General features: G+C 43.1%; 1 protein-coding gene across 1 annotated transcript; it reads left to right on the plus strand.

Annotated features, from left to right (window-relative positions):
• Nucleotides 1-4,472: 4,472 nt before the first annotated feature.
• On the plus strand, nt 4,473-10,784 carry LOC118096249 (vertebrate ancient opsin). The gene is made up of 5 exons (XM_035137803.2): nt 4,473-4,999; nt 7,744-7,954; nt 8,035-8,152; nt 8,841-9,080; nt 9,611-10,784. Exons 1-5 carry the CDS (start codon nt 4,633-4,635, stop codon nt 9,839-9,841), a joined length of 1,167 nt encoding a protein of 388 aa, XP_034993694.1. The 5' UTR covers nt 4,473-4,632; the 3' UTR covers nt 9,842-10,784.
• The last annotated feature ends 7,424 nt before the right edge of the window (nt 10,785-18,208 follow it).

Here is an 18,208-nt window from a genome sequence, read left to right on the forward strand (position 1 = left end):
TTTTCCTCTTCTTGATCTAATTTCCTGATCTGATTTCTAACTTTGCTGCTCTTTCATTTTTCATTTCTTTCCCCTACGTAACGAAACACCACTTCTCACACTCCTATCATCCTTTCCCATCTAATAATGGCAGCTTATGAAACTGCAAAAGCACTTTTGTTGACAGCTTAGAGGTAATCCAATATAAAAAGGAGTCTCCCAAGTTTTAAACTATTTTTAATGTTGTATTTTAAATTTTGTGGCACACCCTGGGACCTTACAGTAAAGGGCAGGTGGTAAATATAGTAATAGTAGTAGTAGTAGTAGTATGGTGGTAGTAGTAGTAGTAACAATAATGGATTGTTTCACATATATATGCATATTTATCACCTTGGGGCTGTGAATGGGCTGCTGCAGATCTGTCACCACAGACTGAATGGCCTCTTCCCTTCAGTGCTTTTTAGTGGGATCAGTTAAAACATTTAGCAACCAGTTGGCAGAAGCTGATTCACACATCCTTTTTCTTCACTGAGAAGAGGCCCAGGTAGGCATCCTTGGGCTTTCCTGGCAGTGGCAGGTGGTTGACTCCAGGAGCCACCATTTTAACTTCCCACACCAGGGCATTGTGGAACATTTAAACTGTGCCCCCCAAAGCCTGCTATTTTAATTTCTCACAATGACTTAGAGCAAAGCTATATCAGGAACATTGTCAGAAGTTTACAACCTAAAACAACTCAGTAGGGGGTGCCTAGGATGTAGGTATTTATTCTCATATGGCCAACTAGATGCCTATTTTATGACTGTTAAGCTTATTCAAGAATCTTTGGTGAGATACTTTGTTGGAAGCTTTTTGAAAGTCCGAGAAAACTGTGCCAAGCTGGATCACCTTACCTTCTCAGATAACTCTGATAGGACTTACGGTACCTTTGTAGAACCATGCTGGTTCTGTTTTGGCAAGGCTTGCAGTTGTCAATGTTCTCTTGCTTTGATATCGCTACACTCCTGCAGCTATAACATGGGAGCTCATTTGTCTGTTGGGGTGGGGACAGGCTGAGCTGAACCACGAAACTGACTACCACCTGTTGGCTGAAGAAATCATAAAATGAAGGGTAGCAGAGCTGCAGTGGCGTTGCTGTCAAAGGTCTACTCACCCAACCCTCCTCCATTGTTTGAACAACAACAAAAACCAATGAGGAAACTCACTGACAATGTGAGCAAATGCTTTCCTCAGGTTTCACCTCCACCCGAGTCCTAGAGTCTTAAGTTCTCTGCAGAGCGAAGGCTTTCATAATGTAAAACTGATTGGCCCATGAGGTTTTTCAGGATATGTGGCCACACTTCAGAGTTTGCACCCCATCTCATTAGAGGCCATCACCTTGTGAGACCAATAGACTCGTCTCATTTATTCAATTTTAGCTTCATGGAGTAAATCCAAGAATAAGTCATATCTTGCTGATTTAATATCCTGTTTCCTCTAGCACCTCTCTCCAGGGACTAGTAAATTCAGTTCATGTTTTCAAACTGCCACATACAATTATGACATTGGATATCATTTAGCACAGTTCTCTCCTGTTGCATTTTGTTCTGCAGCTGTGTTGGGTAAAATGATGATATTCACACTCAAGTCTGCTGCCCTTTAGCTATAAGCTCAGGCTCAATGGATTTGTTGACTACAGACAGATCCCCACACCATAAATTTAAAGGCACATCTAATGCACATATAAAGCACATGACTTTCCCAACAGAACCCCGGAAGTGTCATTTCCCCCTCACAGAGCCAATTCTGAACTGTAGAACTGGAAGGGACCTTGAAGGTCATCTAGTCCAACCCCCTGCAATGCAGGAATATTTTCCCCAATGTGAGGCTCAGACCCATGCCCCTGAGATTAAGACCTTAACATGTTACAGTTCCCAGGGTTCTTTAGGGGAAACCATGTGCTATAAATGTGTGTGTTGGAACTGCTCTAAATTTACAAAATATTTGCAAAGTAATGCTGTTGATTGCAGAAGAGGTTAATCTTTCAAAGAACCTGCAGGCCAAACACTGAAAAGTGTTCTCTTTATGGCATGAATACTAAACCAGGATCACAACCAGGCAAGAAGATAGAGACTGGGCCAAAATGAACATGCAGGTTCTGAACCATTCTGGAATTTGCTGGGATCTATAAATTGTGACCAAATTGTTTGAAATGGCTGGGGAAAGAGGCATGTTGTTTCAGAGGCAGATTCTTCTGCTATCTTTCCAAAGAGCAATACTGTGCCTCGCTTTCAGAGACTGTGTTCAGTGAGGTTGTTTAAAAGTGCTAGGACAACTGTGCTTGAATAAATCGATCTATCCATTGACCAATTAAAGGTGGCCAAGAGGGGGCCTGGCATATGGCTGCAGGGAGGCTAGTTTAAAGTCTAGACAGAGAAGGCCCCAGCTGAAGATGGATTGGGATACAAAAGGCCTCTGGTGCAAAATTTAGATGGTGGGTGGTCCTCAGTGCTGCCTCTCTCTGCCTCTTCTGGGCTGTGCTCTTTCCAGTCAAGCTCCACTACAAGCAGGTAACTTTACCATCTACATTGCTTGCAATTCAATCATTTCAAATGCAGCAGTTACAGTAAAGGTAAAGAGACCCCTGACTGTTAGGTCGAGTCGCGGACGACTCTGGGGTTGCGGCGCTCATCTCGCTTTACTGGCTGAGGGAGCCAGCGTATAGCTTCCGGGTCATACGGCCAGCATGACGAAGCCACTTCTGGCAAACCAGAGCAGCGCACGGAAACACCATTTACCTTCCCGCCAGAGCGGTACCTATCTATCTACTTGATATCTATCTGATGAAGTGTGCATGCACACGAAAGCTCATACCAAAATAAAAACTTAGTTGGTCTTTAAGGTGCTACTGAAGGAATTTTTTTACTTGCACTTTGACGTGCTTTCGAACTGCTAGGTTGGCAGGAGCAGGGACCAAGCAACAGGAGCTCACCCCATTGTGGGGATTCGAACCACCGACCTTCTGATCGGTAAGCCCTAGGCTCAGTGGTTTAGACCGCAGCGCCATCATAGCTGCCAAGTTTTCCCTTTTCTCGCGAGGAAGCCTATTAACCATAAGGGAAAATCCCTTTAAAAAAAGGGATAACTTGGCAGCTATGAGCGCCACCCGCATCCCATAGCATTTACAGTAAGATAAAGGTAAAGGGACCCCTGACCATTAGGTCCAGTCATGACCGACTCTGGGGTTGCGCGCTCTTCTCGCATTATTGGCCGAGGGAGCCGGCGTATAGCTTCCAGGTCATGTGGCCAGCATGACAAAGCCACTTCTGGCGAACCAGAGCAGTACACGGAAACACCATTTACCTTCCCGCTGTAGTGGTTCCTATTTATCTACTTGCATTTTGACGTGCTTTCGAACTGCTAGGTTGGCAGGAGCTGGGACCGAGCAACGGGAGCTCACCCCGTCACAGGGATTTGAACCGCTGACCTTCTGATCAGCAAGCCCTAGGCTCAGTGGTTTAACCCACAGCGCCACCTGGGTCCCGAGCAGTTACAGTATCATCTCTAAAAGGAGTCTGGTTACACCTCTGTGTAGGACAATGCTCTGAGCTTTCAGTTCCCATCAGTTGTGACTAAAGGGATCACCAGCCTTTTGGAACCCATTTGCTAACCAGAGAAACTTGCAGACACTACGTACATACAATGCAGCAATCGTATGGCTATTGATATTCACCCTACGATATGAGATTCCAGTAATGCAGGGGGTCGACCTCAGGTCCCTTCCAACCTTACAATGCTATGAAGCTATGAGTCTATTGAAAAGGGGGGTGGGGTTTTATGATCACGAAAAGGTCCGAGGAGCATATTTGTTCCCTCTAGAAATCAGAAATCATTTTATTAAAACAAATTGATTGAATGCACTGCTGGAGGAAAAGGCAACAGACATTACAAAAAGTAATGTCAGTGTCACCTCTATGCAATGATTTACTTTAAAAATCAAATTTTGCCCAGAAATTGCCACAATTTAGTTGTAGGCATTCGGTGTCGCTGCCTTAATGGTGCCAAAGAGGTTTGTTGTGCCTCATTATCTACCTGCCCAGGTATCAATCCAATTGCCTTTGTGATGGTGTCTGGTCATCCTCCTTTCCAGCAGATCTGGCAGAAAGAAACCTCCACTCTGTTCCAATTACAGCTGTGAGAGAACAGGAGGAAGGCGTTTCTCCCCCCCCCCCCGGGCTAATGAAGAGAAGGTTCCTTCTCTCTAATTCTCGAGAGCAGGCAAGGCATGTCTGCCCGAGCCTCCTCATCTCTCCCCTGCTAGAGCAGCTGCAGCCAGGGCCATCCCTGCACTGCTGTTGGCTGCCTCACTGAAGAATCACAAGGAGGAAGCCCTTTGCTCCTTTAATCTTGCTGGCAGGGAGACGGTGGCAGCTGCAAAGAGAGAAAAAGGAGGAGACCAGATGGCTTGCCAGAGACTCCCTTGCTTGGGCATGATCCCACCACAAGCACCAAACTCCTTTCCATTCAGAACTTTAGTTTGCAAGACTGCAAGAGTGTTGTTCATTTGTTTTTAAAGAAACCATACTATAAAGAAGAAATTCCATTTTAAGAAGATGACCGTGGTTGATTAGGTGTGTTGTGGCACACTTTGTGTTCTTCTGTGTTGAAAGACAGAAATGGATGGTCTGATGGGAGAACCTGAAAATGGATCCTTTCTGATAGATCCCCCAGCAAGTTCCTCACCTTTTGATCCGTTCTTGCAACCCCTGGACTTCATCGAACCCTGGAACTTCCACCTTCTCTCTGCTCTGATGTTCTTGGTGACTTCCTTGTCCCTCTTCGAGAATTTTACCGTCATCTTGGTGACTCTGAAATTCAAACAGTTGAGGCAACCTCTAAACTATGTCATCGTGAACCTCTCTGTGGCCGATTTCCTGGTCTCCTTGATTGGGGGCACAATCAGCTTCTTGACTAATCTGAAGGGTTATTTTTTCATGGGCCACTGGGCATGTGTGCTGGAAGGATTTGCAGTCACGTTCTTTGGTAAGTGAAAAGGTTTCTGAACTTCCCAGCCCTCGATGTTACACTTGCAGATGCGTTTAAATAACAGTGCAATCCTATGCATGCTTATTCAGAAGTCAATCCCATTGAGTCTTACTCCCTCATAAGACTGCATTGTTAGAGCCTGCAGGCAAAAGGGACCTGCTCACAGACATGTTGTACCTTGGGACGATTGCCGAGTTCTTTTGCGCTTGCTGTTACTGAGCTTTTCATTCTGAAGATAACACAGCAAGGTTTGCTAGCAGCTATCCATTTATGAGATTTAGCAAAAGCGCCTTTGTGATTGCTAATAGGGATTTATCTCTTTGCATATATTGGAAGAAATCCTGTGTGCTACAGAACCCAAACTTCAGGGTCAGGGGGAGGTATGAGGCATGTTTTCTTGGGGGACCTTTTATAATTTCAAGAGATAATGTTGAAGCGTGTCTCCCTGAAAAATAACGGTATTGTAACTCAGGGCTATTAACCAATTAAAGTGCTCTTCGTTGATTAAGTGTGGTGCTTCATCTGGTTAATTGGTCAATTACTCTGCATCTCAGGTCACCCAAAGAGGGCTCCTTCTGCTAGCCAATGAATCCTCACAATCTTCATATTCTCTGAACACACTTGCACCTAGCCTGTCAAATAGGATTCCTAGGTGAAATCTAGCAGTTAATTGGTTCTATCTTTGTGCTGTCCACATGGCTACTTCAGGGCAATTACTGTATGCTGGATTGCAAACATAGGAAGCTGCCTGTTAAGTGAGTCAGACCACTAGTCCAGTACTGCTTATGTTCCCATTGGGATTAAATTTGGGACTGTCCCATTTTACATAGATATATGTATTTCCAGTTTCTTCTCATGGTAATGCCATGAAGTTGAGGACTAGCAACTTAAGGCCACCAAGGGAACTTCAGAGTTGTATGGGGGCCTTGAACCCAGAATTCCTTTGCCCAAATCTAATATACTACCCACTTTACAACAGCACACTGGGTCTTGGTGATGGTTGTTCCATAGGGACCTGTGCTTCAAATTGCCTTTGGAAAGGGTCCTCTGACAAGCTATTTCCATCTGCAGGTCAAGAGCAATAATGCTTTCCTAGGACAATCATCACATCCTTTTTCAAGCACCCTCAGGGGGATGGCAATGGGAGGTCATTGTCCCCGAATCTTCTAGCAATAATAACACTGTGACTGCTGGCAAAGAGTGAACTCTTCCACAGTGCAGTGGTCCTAACAGAAAGCAAAGAGGTAAACAGCCAATGTAAATATAGCACCTATATTCTGTAATGCACATTTCAAGAACAGGTAGGAGGGGTTAGGAGAAGGTGGCTTGTGACAGGCTGGACTAGCCAGTGCCCCTAGGCTATAACTCCTGCAGGATGTGTGACTTATAGGGAGAAGATACTGGACTGGGGTAAAGTTATTCTTCAATCACTTCTCTATTTTGCTCAGCAGGAACATCTGCCTTCCTCTACTGTCACTGGAGCATTTCAGTGGCATATTACTGTACCTCCCGAACCACAACCTACCCCCTCTCCTACCATTCCTAAAATGATTCCTTGTAAAGGCTGAGCAGCTTGTACATGCTGAAAGGAAGCTCTGCTAACTGGGTGCATGAGCGACATGTGGTTGGCAGTGCTTCTCGCAACGTAAGGTTAATCAGTGCACAACACACAGAGTTTATGTATCTAACTGTTATTGGCTGATTGCATTTATATCCCACTCCCCCCCCCCCCCAAGGAGCTCGAGGTGGCATACTTGGATTTCCTCTCCTCCTCATTTAATCCCCACAACGTCTCTGTGAGGTAGGTTGATCTGAGAAGCAGGGACTGGCCCGAGATCACACAGTGAGCTTCGTGGCCAAGTGGGGAGCTGAACCCTGGTCTCCCAGGTCCTAGCCCGACACTCTAACCACATCACTGCAATGACTCTTTTTGTACATGTGTCCAGTGTAGGTTTCCCATTAGATGTTACAGACCAGTGCAAGCAGCCCAGCTGATAAGTTACTCACACTTCTGCTTTCCCTGTAACATCCAACAACCTCTCCCCTTGCATATGTCATCACCATGCAACTGAACTTAAGTTCCTTCATGCCCCCTTTATTTCAGCAGCATCATAAAACACAGACAACTCTCCCCTTTAGAATTAATGGCATTTTAAATGGGCTGAACTGTGCCAAATGGCTTCCAATCCTGGAAAGTTCTGTGAATGCAGAATTCTAAGCATCCCATTTCTCTGGGCGCTCTGCCTCCAATTCAGATCAGATGCATTGCCTTAGTTTTTATAGCCCCAGAAGAAGACATTCCAAGCAGTATTTGGCCACCCCCTGGGCTGAAGAAAGCAGGCAGGTGTGGACTAGCTGATGGCAGACTGAGGTGGTGAGAGCAGTGCCTCATTTGTCCTAAGGGACCAACCTGCAGATGGTCCCTTGTCTCTCTAGAAAGGAGAGAGAAAACCCTTCTGCTTTAAGCCCTAGAGAACTGCTTCCTGGCCTGACTTGGTACAGGAATGTCCATTTGATTGGGGATTTGAACTCAGATCTCCCTGGTCAAAGTCCAGCACTCCATCCAGTGGGAAATCTGTAGCTTTCTAAATGTTGGACTCCCAACTCTCATCAGCATGGCCAGTGGTCAAGGATGCTGGTGTTTGAAGTGCATCATCATCTGGACAGCCACAGGTTCCCCATCCTTGCAATATGTTACACCAACTTCTTCTTCCCCCTAATTTAGCTCATTCTCATTGCAGGAATAGTTGCCCTCTGGTCCCTTGCTCTGCTTGCGTTTGAGCGCTACGTTGTGATTTGCCGCCCCCTGGGAAACATGCGCCTCAAGGGGAAGCATGCAGCTCTGGGAGTAGCCTTTGTGTGGGTTTTCTCCTTCATCTGGACCATCCCTCCTACAATGGGGTGGAGCAGCTACACTACCAGCAAGATCGGGACTACGTGTGAACCCAACTGGTAAGGCAGCTCGGGGATGTGGCACTTGTTTGATAAGCCCTAATCCGGCAGAACCTAAAAACCTCGTGTGGTTTTTATAGGTATTCTGGAGACTACAACAACCGTACTTTCATTATTACATTCTTCACCACCTGTTTTATCCTGCCCTTGTTGGTGATTTTGATATCCTATGGAAAACTGATGCGGAAACTTAGAAAGGTAGGTGAGAACATTTGCAAGAGATACGAATCCCTCTGAAGGAGTGCTTTGGCGCTGGTGGGCTTTTGTGTCAAAGGGTTAGATTTTGTATGGATCAAGTTTTCAAACTTTGGGATCTTAATTAGTCATGCATATTGTGCACATCTTAGGCTGCGATTTGATTAGTGCAGATTCCTAGGCCAGCAGCGTGTTGAATATGTCTAGATGCTCAGCTGAGCAGCAGAAATCTGAACAACGTCACCTGTGCAGCTGATTCAGGGGGCTATTCAGGGGGATGTTTATGAGTACTGCAGATCTGGTGATGGCATTTCCATCATGCCGAGGGTTGTGGTGCTGCAGTATCTCATGTCATGCCACTCCCTTTTGCAAACAGTGCAATTTGTTTCAGCTTGGTTCATCTTAACAACAGCATCTATACAGTTGCAAGAATTGGCTGGGTGCCTGCCTAGGTTCAAAACACAGAGCTTACAGCACTCTCCAGCAGCAAGGAGAGCACAGGCAAAATACTCTTGGGCTTCAAACATGTGCTCTAAACTTGGAGTTTGCTTAGATATGTCCTCCCTGAAAACAAATAAACTGGGTCTAAAAAAATCCTACTGGTATCCCTGCTTGCAGATGTCATCTAGGTAGAAAGCCCTTACTTTGCTCATGCTTTTGACGAGATCTCCCCCCGCTCTCTCTTTTCAAGGTTTCAGATACTCAAGGCAGACTGGGCTCTACAAGGAAGCCTGAAAGACAGGTGACCAGAATGGTTGTCATTATGATCCTTGCGTTTTTAATTTGCTGGTCTCCTTACGCAGCCTTTTCAATCTTGGTCACCACCTGTCCTTCCGTCGAACTGGACCCTCGCCTCGCTGCCATTCCAGCTTTCTTTTCAAAAACGGCCACGGTGTATAATCCAGTTATCTATGCCTTTATGAACAGTCAGGTACTGCACACCTCCTCTTTGGGTATTTAAACCAAATTGTTTCCTAGTCCATGGGGAACATTTCTGGTTTGTTTTTTTCCATTCCTGTTTTAACAAATTGTTTCTGTCCACTTACGTGTTAAATTATTGCTTCACTCCCATGATTTATAACATCTTTTATTCAGCTTGTTATATGCGCTATCGATTCTGGCTTGCATTCCAGAATATATTTACTTCAGAGTAACTCTATTAAAATCAGTTGCAGGGTTTTAGAAAATGTGGGATGAGGACTGTCCATGGATATTGGCCACCATTCCCCTTTCTGGGAGAATCCTCCGATTTAGGAGATGATTAGGCTTGGCCCGTTATGTTGTTTTAGTGGTTCATTTTAGGCATGCGTACCTTCCTCTTTGAACATGCAGCATAGAAACAAAGAACTGTAGAATTGGAAGGGACCCAAAGGTTAATCTACCCCAACTCCCTGCAATGCTTTCCCAGGGCACCTCACATAATTTCAGCACAACAATAATTATTTGTGATTTCATTCCTAGTTCCGGAAGTGTCTCGTCCAACTGTTTCGATGCAGAGGCCAAGATATTGCCGACTCCAACGTGAACCCGATTTCAGAAAGGGCAGTTGTCTCACACAGCAAAAATGGCGGAGAGATGTCCACAGCGGCACCACCTCTTACTGTCTTCAGCCGGAGAAGCGAAGATGAGCAAAGCAGCTGCCATTCTTTTGCCCAGCTGACCATTGCAGAAAATCAACTTTGTCCAATGTGAATGCAACTCTTCAAGATGATGAGCCAGGGCTATTAACTGGGGATGGGGAACTTGTGGCTCTGTAGATAATGTTCGATTATGATTCCCCCTCCCCAATCCTTGACCGCTGGCCACACTGGCTGAGGCTGATGGGAGATGAAATCCGACAACATCTGGAGGGCCACTGGTTCCCTGTCCCCACTGTAAACCATTCCATTGTTAGCATTCATTTTCACAAAATGGCAGCCAACAAGAATGTCAAGGCCAATTGCTTAGCATGCTCTATTAGCTGGCAGCGTTATGAATCCATTTAAGCTACAATAATATGCACACTTACCTGGGAATAACTTGTAAGTAGGTAAACATAAGACTGTGCTGTTAGTGCTTTTCCCTCAAACGATTCTAATGCACATGCTTTAGCATCAACGTAACATTTGGAAGATACCATCTATGTTATGGACCTTAAGAAAATAACAAAGAATTGTTCATGGAGAGAGTTTACTACTCCAGAGTCTTAACATCACTCTTTATATTTTCTGTATTTCTTGTTTCACTGAAATTGTTTGAAATTGTTGGAATGGCATTTTGCTTTCCTTCTTCATCTACAAATGAGGTGGATTGATATTTTCAGAGGAGAGGAGAGTCTGAGGTGTAACAGTTTAAGAAATTCTGTATGTAACATAAACATGCCGTATTTATTTTTGCAAATACTGTTTTGTCATTCTGCACATCTTCCAAGGAGCTCAGAGAAACAGACTGCTCCCAATTTATCCCCACAACAACCCTGTGACGCAGGCTCAGTGATAAGTGACCTGACCCAAGGTGAGTTTCATGGCTGAGTCAGGATCTAAATCAAGTAAATCAATAAAAACACTTAACTGAGGTTCTGCCTCCCTAACATAAAGCCTGTTCCTCTCTGTTCATTGTTTCCCCACTGATATCAGAATGGAGATTGACCCACCACCCCAGCGCTAGGAGCCTTTGGGCGGGGGGGGGGGGGAGTCCCCAGTAGTGCAACTTACAAAGTCATCACCAAGCCTTCAAAAACTGGTGAAGTGATTCAGCACTCAGGAAGGAGATGAAGGCATTGGGAGAACTAAGTTTCGTTAACTCAGTTGTTTCCCCAGGCCACCCCCAGTCTCCCAATCTGTCTGCTTTAGGAAAACAACTACTGTACAGTAATGGGATTTCCTTCTTGCAATTACATGGACCTAGAGCAAGTCAAATGGTGTAGTAATTATATGTTTTTACTTAATCAAAACAGGGGCAATTTTGTTTTTGAAAAGTTATTTGGAGCCGGTTTCCATCTTTCTCCATCTCCCTACCTTTCATCCCCCAAAGTCCATGATTTCATCAAGTTAGGTAGCTCGGAAAGCTACATCATCGCTCAGCAGGTTTCTGCCAGGAATGGCTGAGCCAGAAACGACAACTGGTTACAAATGATTCTGTCATCCATGCTGTGTCTACAGTGTGTGTTTGTGTACATGTACACACACACACACACACACACACACACACACACACACACACCCTCTCCCCGATGCCATAAACAATTTCCCAATCTTTGACCATATGTAATTTTGAAATCATTTGAACGCCTGGAATTCTTTTCAAAACAATCCAGTCTTTAAACCGAACAGTGTTCAAGATCACCCTCAAACATAAGCTGACTAGGAATAATTTCATCAGCGATTTGAGTCACACACAACAACTCAATTATGTCCTGTTATTTCCTCCCCATTGAAAGGTGTGCCTGCTTTGCTCTTTTTCTTTAGTTCAGGATATATGGATCATGCAGAGGACATGAAGGCCACATAATTTACAAAGTCTGGCAAGAATGTTAATTGCATCAAGGGATAATTGGGCTAAGTGGTATATCACGGATGATGCTCACTGTTTCCTGTTAATAAATGGCGTTTTCCAGGATAGCAGAACCAAACTCACTTTGAAGAACCCCGAATTGCCTTAAATTCGAAGAATCATAGAAGTGTGTGTGTGTAGTGTAATTTGAGACAAACTCTCACCTCCTCATCAATGCAAAGAAGCCTTTACCTTTTCTGATTGTTCATATTTGTCAGAGTTGAAAATCCCCATTCACAACGTTAACAGAGCTGTAGAAGAATAGCAAGGTGTGGATACTGTTTCCGGTTTTTAAATTTCCATACTGTACTATACTACACTACACTACACTGATATGTTTAAATGTTTCTTTGATTGTCCTTGAATCTTCCTGCCACACCTTTTGAGATTGTCCCCCCCCCCCCGTTTCCAATTAACTGTTTAAGAGCACATTCGGAAGGACTGCAGCCCCGTTGTAGAGCACCTGCTTTGCATGCAGGTCTCAGATTCAAACACCAGCATCTCCAGGTGGGGTGCAGAAATACCCCCTGCCTGAAACCCTGGAGAGCTGCTTCTAGCCATTACAGACCCATGGAATGACTCCTGTGTATAAGGCTGTACACACAACACACCATACATTTAAAGCACAATCCCCTCCCGCAAAGAATCCTGGGATTCTTTTTTTTGGGGGGGGGTATGTGCTTTAAATGTATGGTGTGTACAAAGTGTAAGGCACTTTCTTGTTTCCCTGTGTACCAGTATAACAAAACTCTAAGCTCAATGGAGAAGGCGAGGGAGCCCTCTTGTGGCCAATTCAATATTTGAGTGGGGGAATACATCTGTCTGTCTCTAGCTCACACATGCGCTCACACACACATTTTCCCTTGTGTTAAGAATAATTTTCTTCTACAGATATACTCCCTCGGGTCAGCCAGTCGCAAGAGTGATTAACTAAAAGAAATCATAAGATGCTGTAGCAAGGATTAATATTTAATTATCTTTTACCTCTAGAGAATATGTAGAGTGATTAGATTAATTGCTTGTGACGCTTATTAGAATTACAATAGCAAGGGCTTGCATGGGGTGAAAGCCGAAACATGAGTGCTCAGAGGGCTTGTGGATATTACAGACTGGAGAACAAAAGTCCACTTAAGTACAGTGTTCGCATAGAAACAAAGCAGACATTGTACCTCCGCTGTTTCACTTGATGGATGAACATCATCATTAATTGTTATGAATTATGAGAACAATTTGATTCGTGCATCGCCTACACCAAAGCCTCCAGGTGGCTCACGGAACTTACAAAATCACAAACGCAATATTTAAAATGCATAATTGCATTTCACAGACGACATGAACAAACAACCTTCTCTGTTATATAACTTACACATAAAGCTAAGAAAAAGATGTTAACCCTAAAACTGTTACCAGTAAAACTAACTGAACTACTAAAAATTATTGAAACTTAATGAAAGGCCTATGTGTGTGTGTTTAGTTTGGAGTAAATGGTTATCTTTGGAGGTTATGGCTGCATCCGCACAACAGTTTATTCCATTTACTTGATGTTTCCCTAACTGCTATTTCCACATTATAGTTGAGCTTCTCATGATGTAAAAGCCACTTCTGTAGACATAAGCAGAATATCACGCAAGTTTAGCACTCTTACTGGAAATGAGCACTAAACTTGCGCTATATTTCTCTTTATTTCCAGAAGTGGATTTTACATTGTGTGGAAATTAATGCTTAAGGAAATGACAGGAAAAAGGAATAAACTGCCATGTGAATGTTACTTAGTCCCACACCCCCTCCTGGAAGAGAATTTCAGGCCCCACTCCAAGCCATAGCTCCGTGACACAACATCTGGCTTGCAAGCAGAAAATCTCTGCTTCCATCCCCAGCATCTCCAGGTAGGATTATGAGAGAGACATGCCTGAAGTCCTGGAGAACTACTGCCAGTCAGTGCAGACAATATTGAGCTAGAGGGAACAATGGTCCGACTTGGCACAAGGCATCTTGCTAACTTCCTCCACCTCCAATTTCACAAAGGGTATGGAAAAACCTGGGCGGTCATTTTCATTCAGGCCTGTTGAAAATGTCTCCTGTTCACAGTCTGATGTGAGCGGGGTTTCTGCTCACCCTCATTCAGAAAGCCCTTGCTGCTGCAGTCTCCCACAAGGCTTCTCAGAAAGGCTTCTTCAGTCCCTGGCTGAAGTCCCAGCAGCATCAGGGGAAATACAATGTTGTGAGTGTTGTGTGCAGGCGGTTTTCTCACAGGGAATTATGGGACTTGTGTGAAAGAGATGCTCATGTATCCTTCGTACATGTGAGCATAACAACAAAATTGCTTATTCCTTCTGCAATATTTTCCAGCAGATACTGGGCAATGTGGAGGGAGATCTCTGCCCTGCACCAGATTTCCTTCTGATGAAAACAATTTATTTGGTGAAGCTTTTCAGCATGAAGTATGAAGCTGATTTTATTGTATCCAGCTATGCAGCTAAAATCCAGCTATGGATTTTATCATTCTGTTATGCCCTGTTTCTGAGTGTTATTGTAATGCATTTTTAAAAACATTGCTAGTTCCCCAGAGCATTTGTAAAATGAAAGACAGCATGTAGTAATTTTTAAAAACAAAATATCTGTGAAGATGTTTCTGATATACATCCACTTGTTTTGATGAGCTTGAGATAAATTAGATCATGATCAGTGAAACAACCTATTCACCAGACCCTCCAAGTGTCCCTATTTTCTAGAGGCGTCCCAGATTTAGAGAAGCCGTCCCGGTTTCTGATTTGATCCTGGAATGTCCCACTTTTCCTTAAGATGTCCCTATTTTAATTGGAGAAATGTTGGAGCCCTGAGCCATCTGAAGGCAATCCTGTATAGGAAAGGTGTTTTTTTTAAGTTTAATGTTTTATTATGTTTTTATATATGTTGGAAGTGGGTAGCTTCCAACGTGTATAAGATGTGGGGGGTATAAACAGTAAAATTATCATTATGGAATGGGACGTCCCTATTTTCATCAGAGAAATGTTTGAGGGTATGCTATTCACACAAGTCTTTGCAATCAATTCAATCATTCCTCAGTAGCTGTAGCAACTGGATGCTCATACAAACACATAGTAGGACTGACTCATATAAGGGAATTGCCTATCACCAAACTTGGAAACAAAGAAACTGATATGTAATGCTACATAATTTGGTTTCTATTAACTTTTTTAACCCAGTATAGTACACAGCCTAAAATTAGTCTCCAGCTTTGTGAATGTAAAACACTGCTATGATTCTCTTCACTTATGCCTTCTACTTAACCACTAGCTTGTGTGTTTCACTTAAGGTTGAAAACAGATCTGCAGAACTGATGGTATTTATATTTCTTAATGTAGGGAATAAACTCTGTGTATGACAGATATTCCCTCAGTATGGTATTTTAATACTAAGCAAACAAAAAATAGTATAAGATTTATAGCAGCAAGGTGCCTTATTCTTTTTCAAAAATTGGATGATGACCTAATATTATGACTTTAGCATGCTAAAAAGTTGTGCAGTGGAGTGGGAAAAGAGCTCATACAGGGATACCACCCCATACATGCATGGTAGTGCTAATAGTCACAAGTGATATTAGCTTACTATTTTTTTTTAATATTTCTGATTACCACCTCAGTCATGTGACAAAGCTATAGTCAGTAATGGAGTATTTGATATAGAGTTCTGCCACATGACGAAGATGGTGATCAGAAATTGCACTGATTTACCAAGGAACATTTCGTGGCATTATGCACAATTTGCTAAATTAGCATCCTGCAGCTACAACCTCTTTCTGTTTCTCAAGTCGGTTATTTCATTTTAATGATGCAGCCTAGACAAACCAACTGACCTCCTTATAAATCTACCATGACATTAGAGGATAATTACTTTGTGTTTGTCTTTAAAGAACATGTCAATGGTAATCCATCACACGGCTTGTTTACAAGGGAAATCGTGCTCTCATTTTGTAGGAACCATACGTAATTGCTATTAGCAGTACTCTGCACTTAGAAGTTTGCACTGAGCTTTTCTATCCAATACTCTGCTTTAAAGATTTTGGCTGCTTCCTTTCTCCCAGGCAGCCGGGTTCCATCTGAACAGTCTCCAAAATGACAAAATGCTATTTTTTGTCCCCGAGATCAGTCTCTCCTACCGCAATGACATGGACAAAGGCCATTTAGAAATGGACCAAGACCATTTAGCAATGACCTTTGCTGAGGTAGATATTCTTTGGCAATATGAGAGTAACACATTGACACAACCTTCATTCAATAAAGCTGCAGAAAGCTTGAGAAGCAGAGGTGAAAGCAATGGGTGAGATACCCCTAATCATTTATTAACTTTTTAACACTGGGACATAGGAAGCTGCTTTTTTATGAGTCAGACCATTGCAACTCTGTATTGTCTACATTGACAAGCAGTGACACTCCAGAATTTCAGACAGGGAACATTTCCAGCTCTACCTGGAAATGAGAGGGATTGAACATAGGACTCTTGGCGTGCAAAGTAGATGCTTTACTACTGAGCTATGGCCCTTCCCAAAGTCCGGGCACAGAGAGCCTATGGTTGTGCCCACAAAAACTTCCTGGAGAGTGAAGGCATTAGATTTTTGCCTAGAAAACAGGCACTTTGGGTTTTATGGCTTAAATACATAAGCTTAGTGCTGATCAACTTTTCCCCCATTGCATGTTATGGACACTTTTTCACATTTGTTGCAGAAATGGAAAAATAATGGATGCCGCACCAACATTTAATAATACCATGGTTCATATGCCAATTTTAAATATCAGGGGAATACAGAGAGGCACTCTCAGTGCTTGTCTTGCAACTCTGGAGACCCACAAAAAAATTGAGCCTAACCATTTTTCGGAACTGCCTTTTGGGGACTTTGGCACAGAGGGGGACAGTAATGTTTATAATTTGAGTGTAATTATGCTGATTTTTTTATTATAAAAAACTTAATTAATATAAGGATCAATGCTCCTGTTCCTAAATCCTTTGGGGATGTAGAAGCTAAAAATATAAATTCTCTAGGGAATCCTTGCTGCAATTATAACCCCGGATGTTTAAAAACCAACATTTCTAAGTAGTCAGAAAATAATGCCCCTTCAAAAAAAAACAAAACTCTACTACTGCTTATTTTAGTTCTCAGTAAGAGGGTTTTGCTGGGTTTTTTTTATGGTATTCACACTGAAACCTCACTTTGTGATAGTCACAAAGAGTTAAAGCCTGCAGGAGAATTTAAGGGCTCTTTGGTAATTTGGCACATCAGTTTCATACCAGCTATTACTAAACTGCATCAAGATATTAATGTAGTCATCTCTCTTTAGTCTCAATGAATTGCAATAAAAATGTCAAACAGTTAGATTATATATGCCATCACAGCCGTATTTGATTGAGTAGAGCTGCAGGCCACGTCCCTTGAATCATACTGATGAAGAATCGGAAAGGCCTGGAGAACTCCACTGTGAATTTATTTCAGTGGGTGAGGCCATTTTACATTCTCACTGCCAGTAATACTGGTATATAAAAAAGAAGGGGGGTGGGGGCGGAAAGCCAATTACACAGCTGGACCTAATGGTCAGGGGTCCCTTTACCTTTACTGAACCCATGTAAGAAAGGACATCCTTTGATGTTAATAAAGCAGAGTAACATGCAAGCTAAATACACATGGGGCAAATTATTCTGTTGAAAGAAAATATAAACATTTAAGTGGAGGGGTAAACTCAAGGGAGTGCAGCTACGTGACTTTTTTTCCAGAGCAGGAGTGATGATGTCCTTTGCTAGAGAAGCGGGGTAATCCCTTGCTCTGATTTATTAGGTCTATATATTGCTTTATATGAAACGAAGTCTCAACGTTATTTGCAATATATTTTTTAAAAATGAACTAAAAACTTCATGAGAACATATTAAAACAATGCACAATACCAGTACAATTGCAATTAAAAGCACACACTAAAAATCAGATTAGCAACACAGTCATTTAAGATGTCTGTATGTCTGAAAATTTTTTAAACATTCTGACCTGGTGCTGAAATCATAGTGCAGTTGGTGCCAGGTGGGCTTCCCCAGGGAGAGCGTTCCAAACACAAAGGGCTGTCACTCTTGTCTGCTCACTATGCTTGGCACTTGTTTTGGTGATGGTATCCAAAGAAGGGCCCAGATGATGAATGTAGTCTAGGCTCGTTCATATGGTAAGATGTGCTCCCTTAGGTTTCTGAGTCATATAGCGCTTTGAAGGTCAAAACCAGCACTTTGAATTGAGCCCGGAAACAAATTGGCAGCCATCACAGTCAGGCTAGAACCAGAGTAATATGTTCACACCTTCCTAGTTTGGCGGCTGCTGCATTTGGTTCTAGCTGAAGTTTCTGAACTGTCTTCAAATGCAGCCCCATGTACAACATATTGCAGTAATCCAGCCTGTAGGCTCTCAGAGCACAGACAAGAAGCAATCCTTCTCTCTTCCAGACAAAGTCACAGCAGGGCCACTTGAAGCTGATAGAAGACACTCCATGTCCTGCG

The sequence above is a fragment of the Zootoca vivipara genome, chromosome 5 (genome assembly GCF_963506605.1).
Source record: "Zootoca vivipara chromosome 5, rZooViv1.1, whole genome shotgun sequence".
Classification (NCBI taxonomy): domain Eukaryota; kingdom Metazoa; phylum Chordata; class Lepidosauria; order Squamata; family Lacertidae; genus Zootoca; species Zootoca vivipara.

What these genes read in the sequence shown, in the direction of transcription:
- LOC118096249 (XM_035137803.2), top strand. Translation starts at nt 4,633, where the DNA reads ATGGATGGTCTGATGGGAGAACCTGAAAATGGATCCTTTCTGATAGAT. An exon ending in ATTTGCAGTCACGTTCTTTG is followed by an intron (nt 5,000 to 7,743) that starts GTAAGTGAAAAG and finishes TTCTCATTGCAG; the next exon opens with GAATAGTTGCCCTCTGGTCC. An exon ending in ATGCCTTTATGAACAGTCAG is followed by an intron (nt 9,081 to 9,610) that starts GTACTGCACACC and finishes TTTCATTCCTAG; the next exon opens with TTCCGGAAGTGTCTCGTCCA.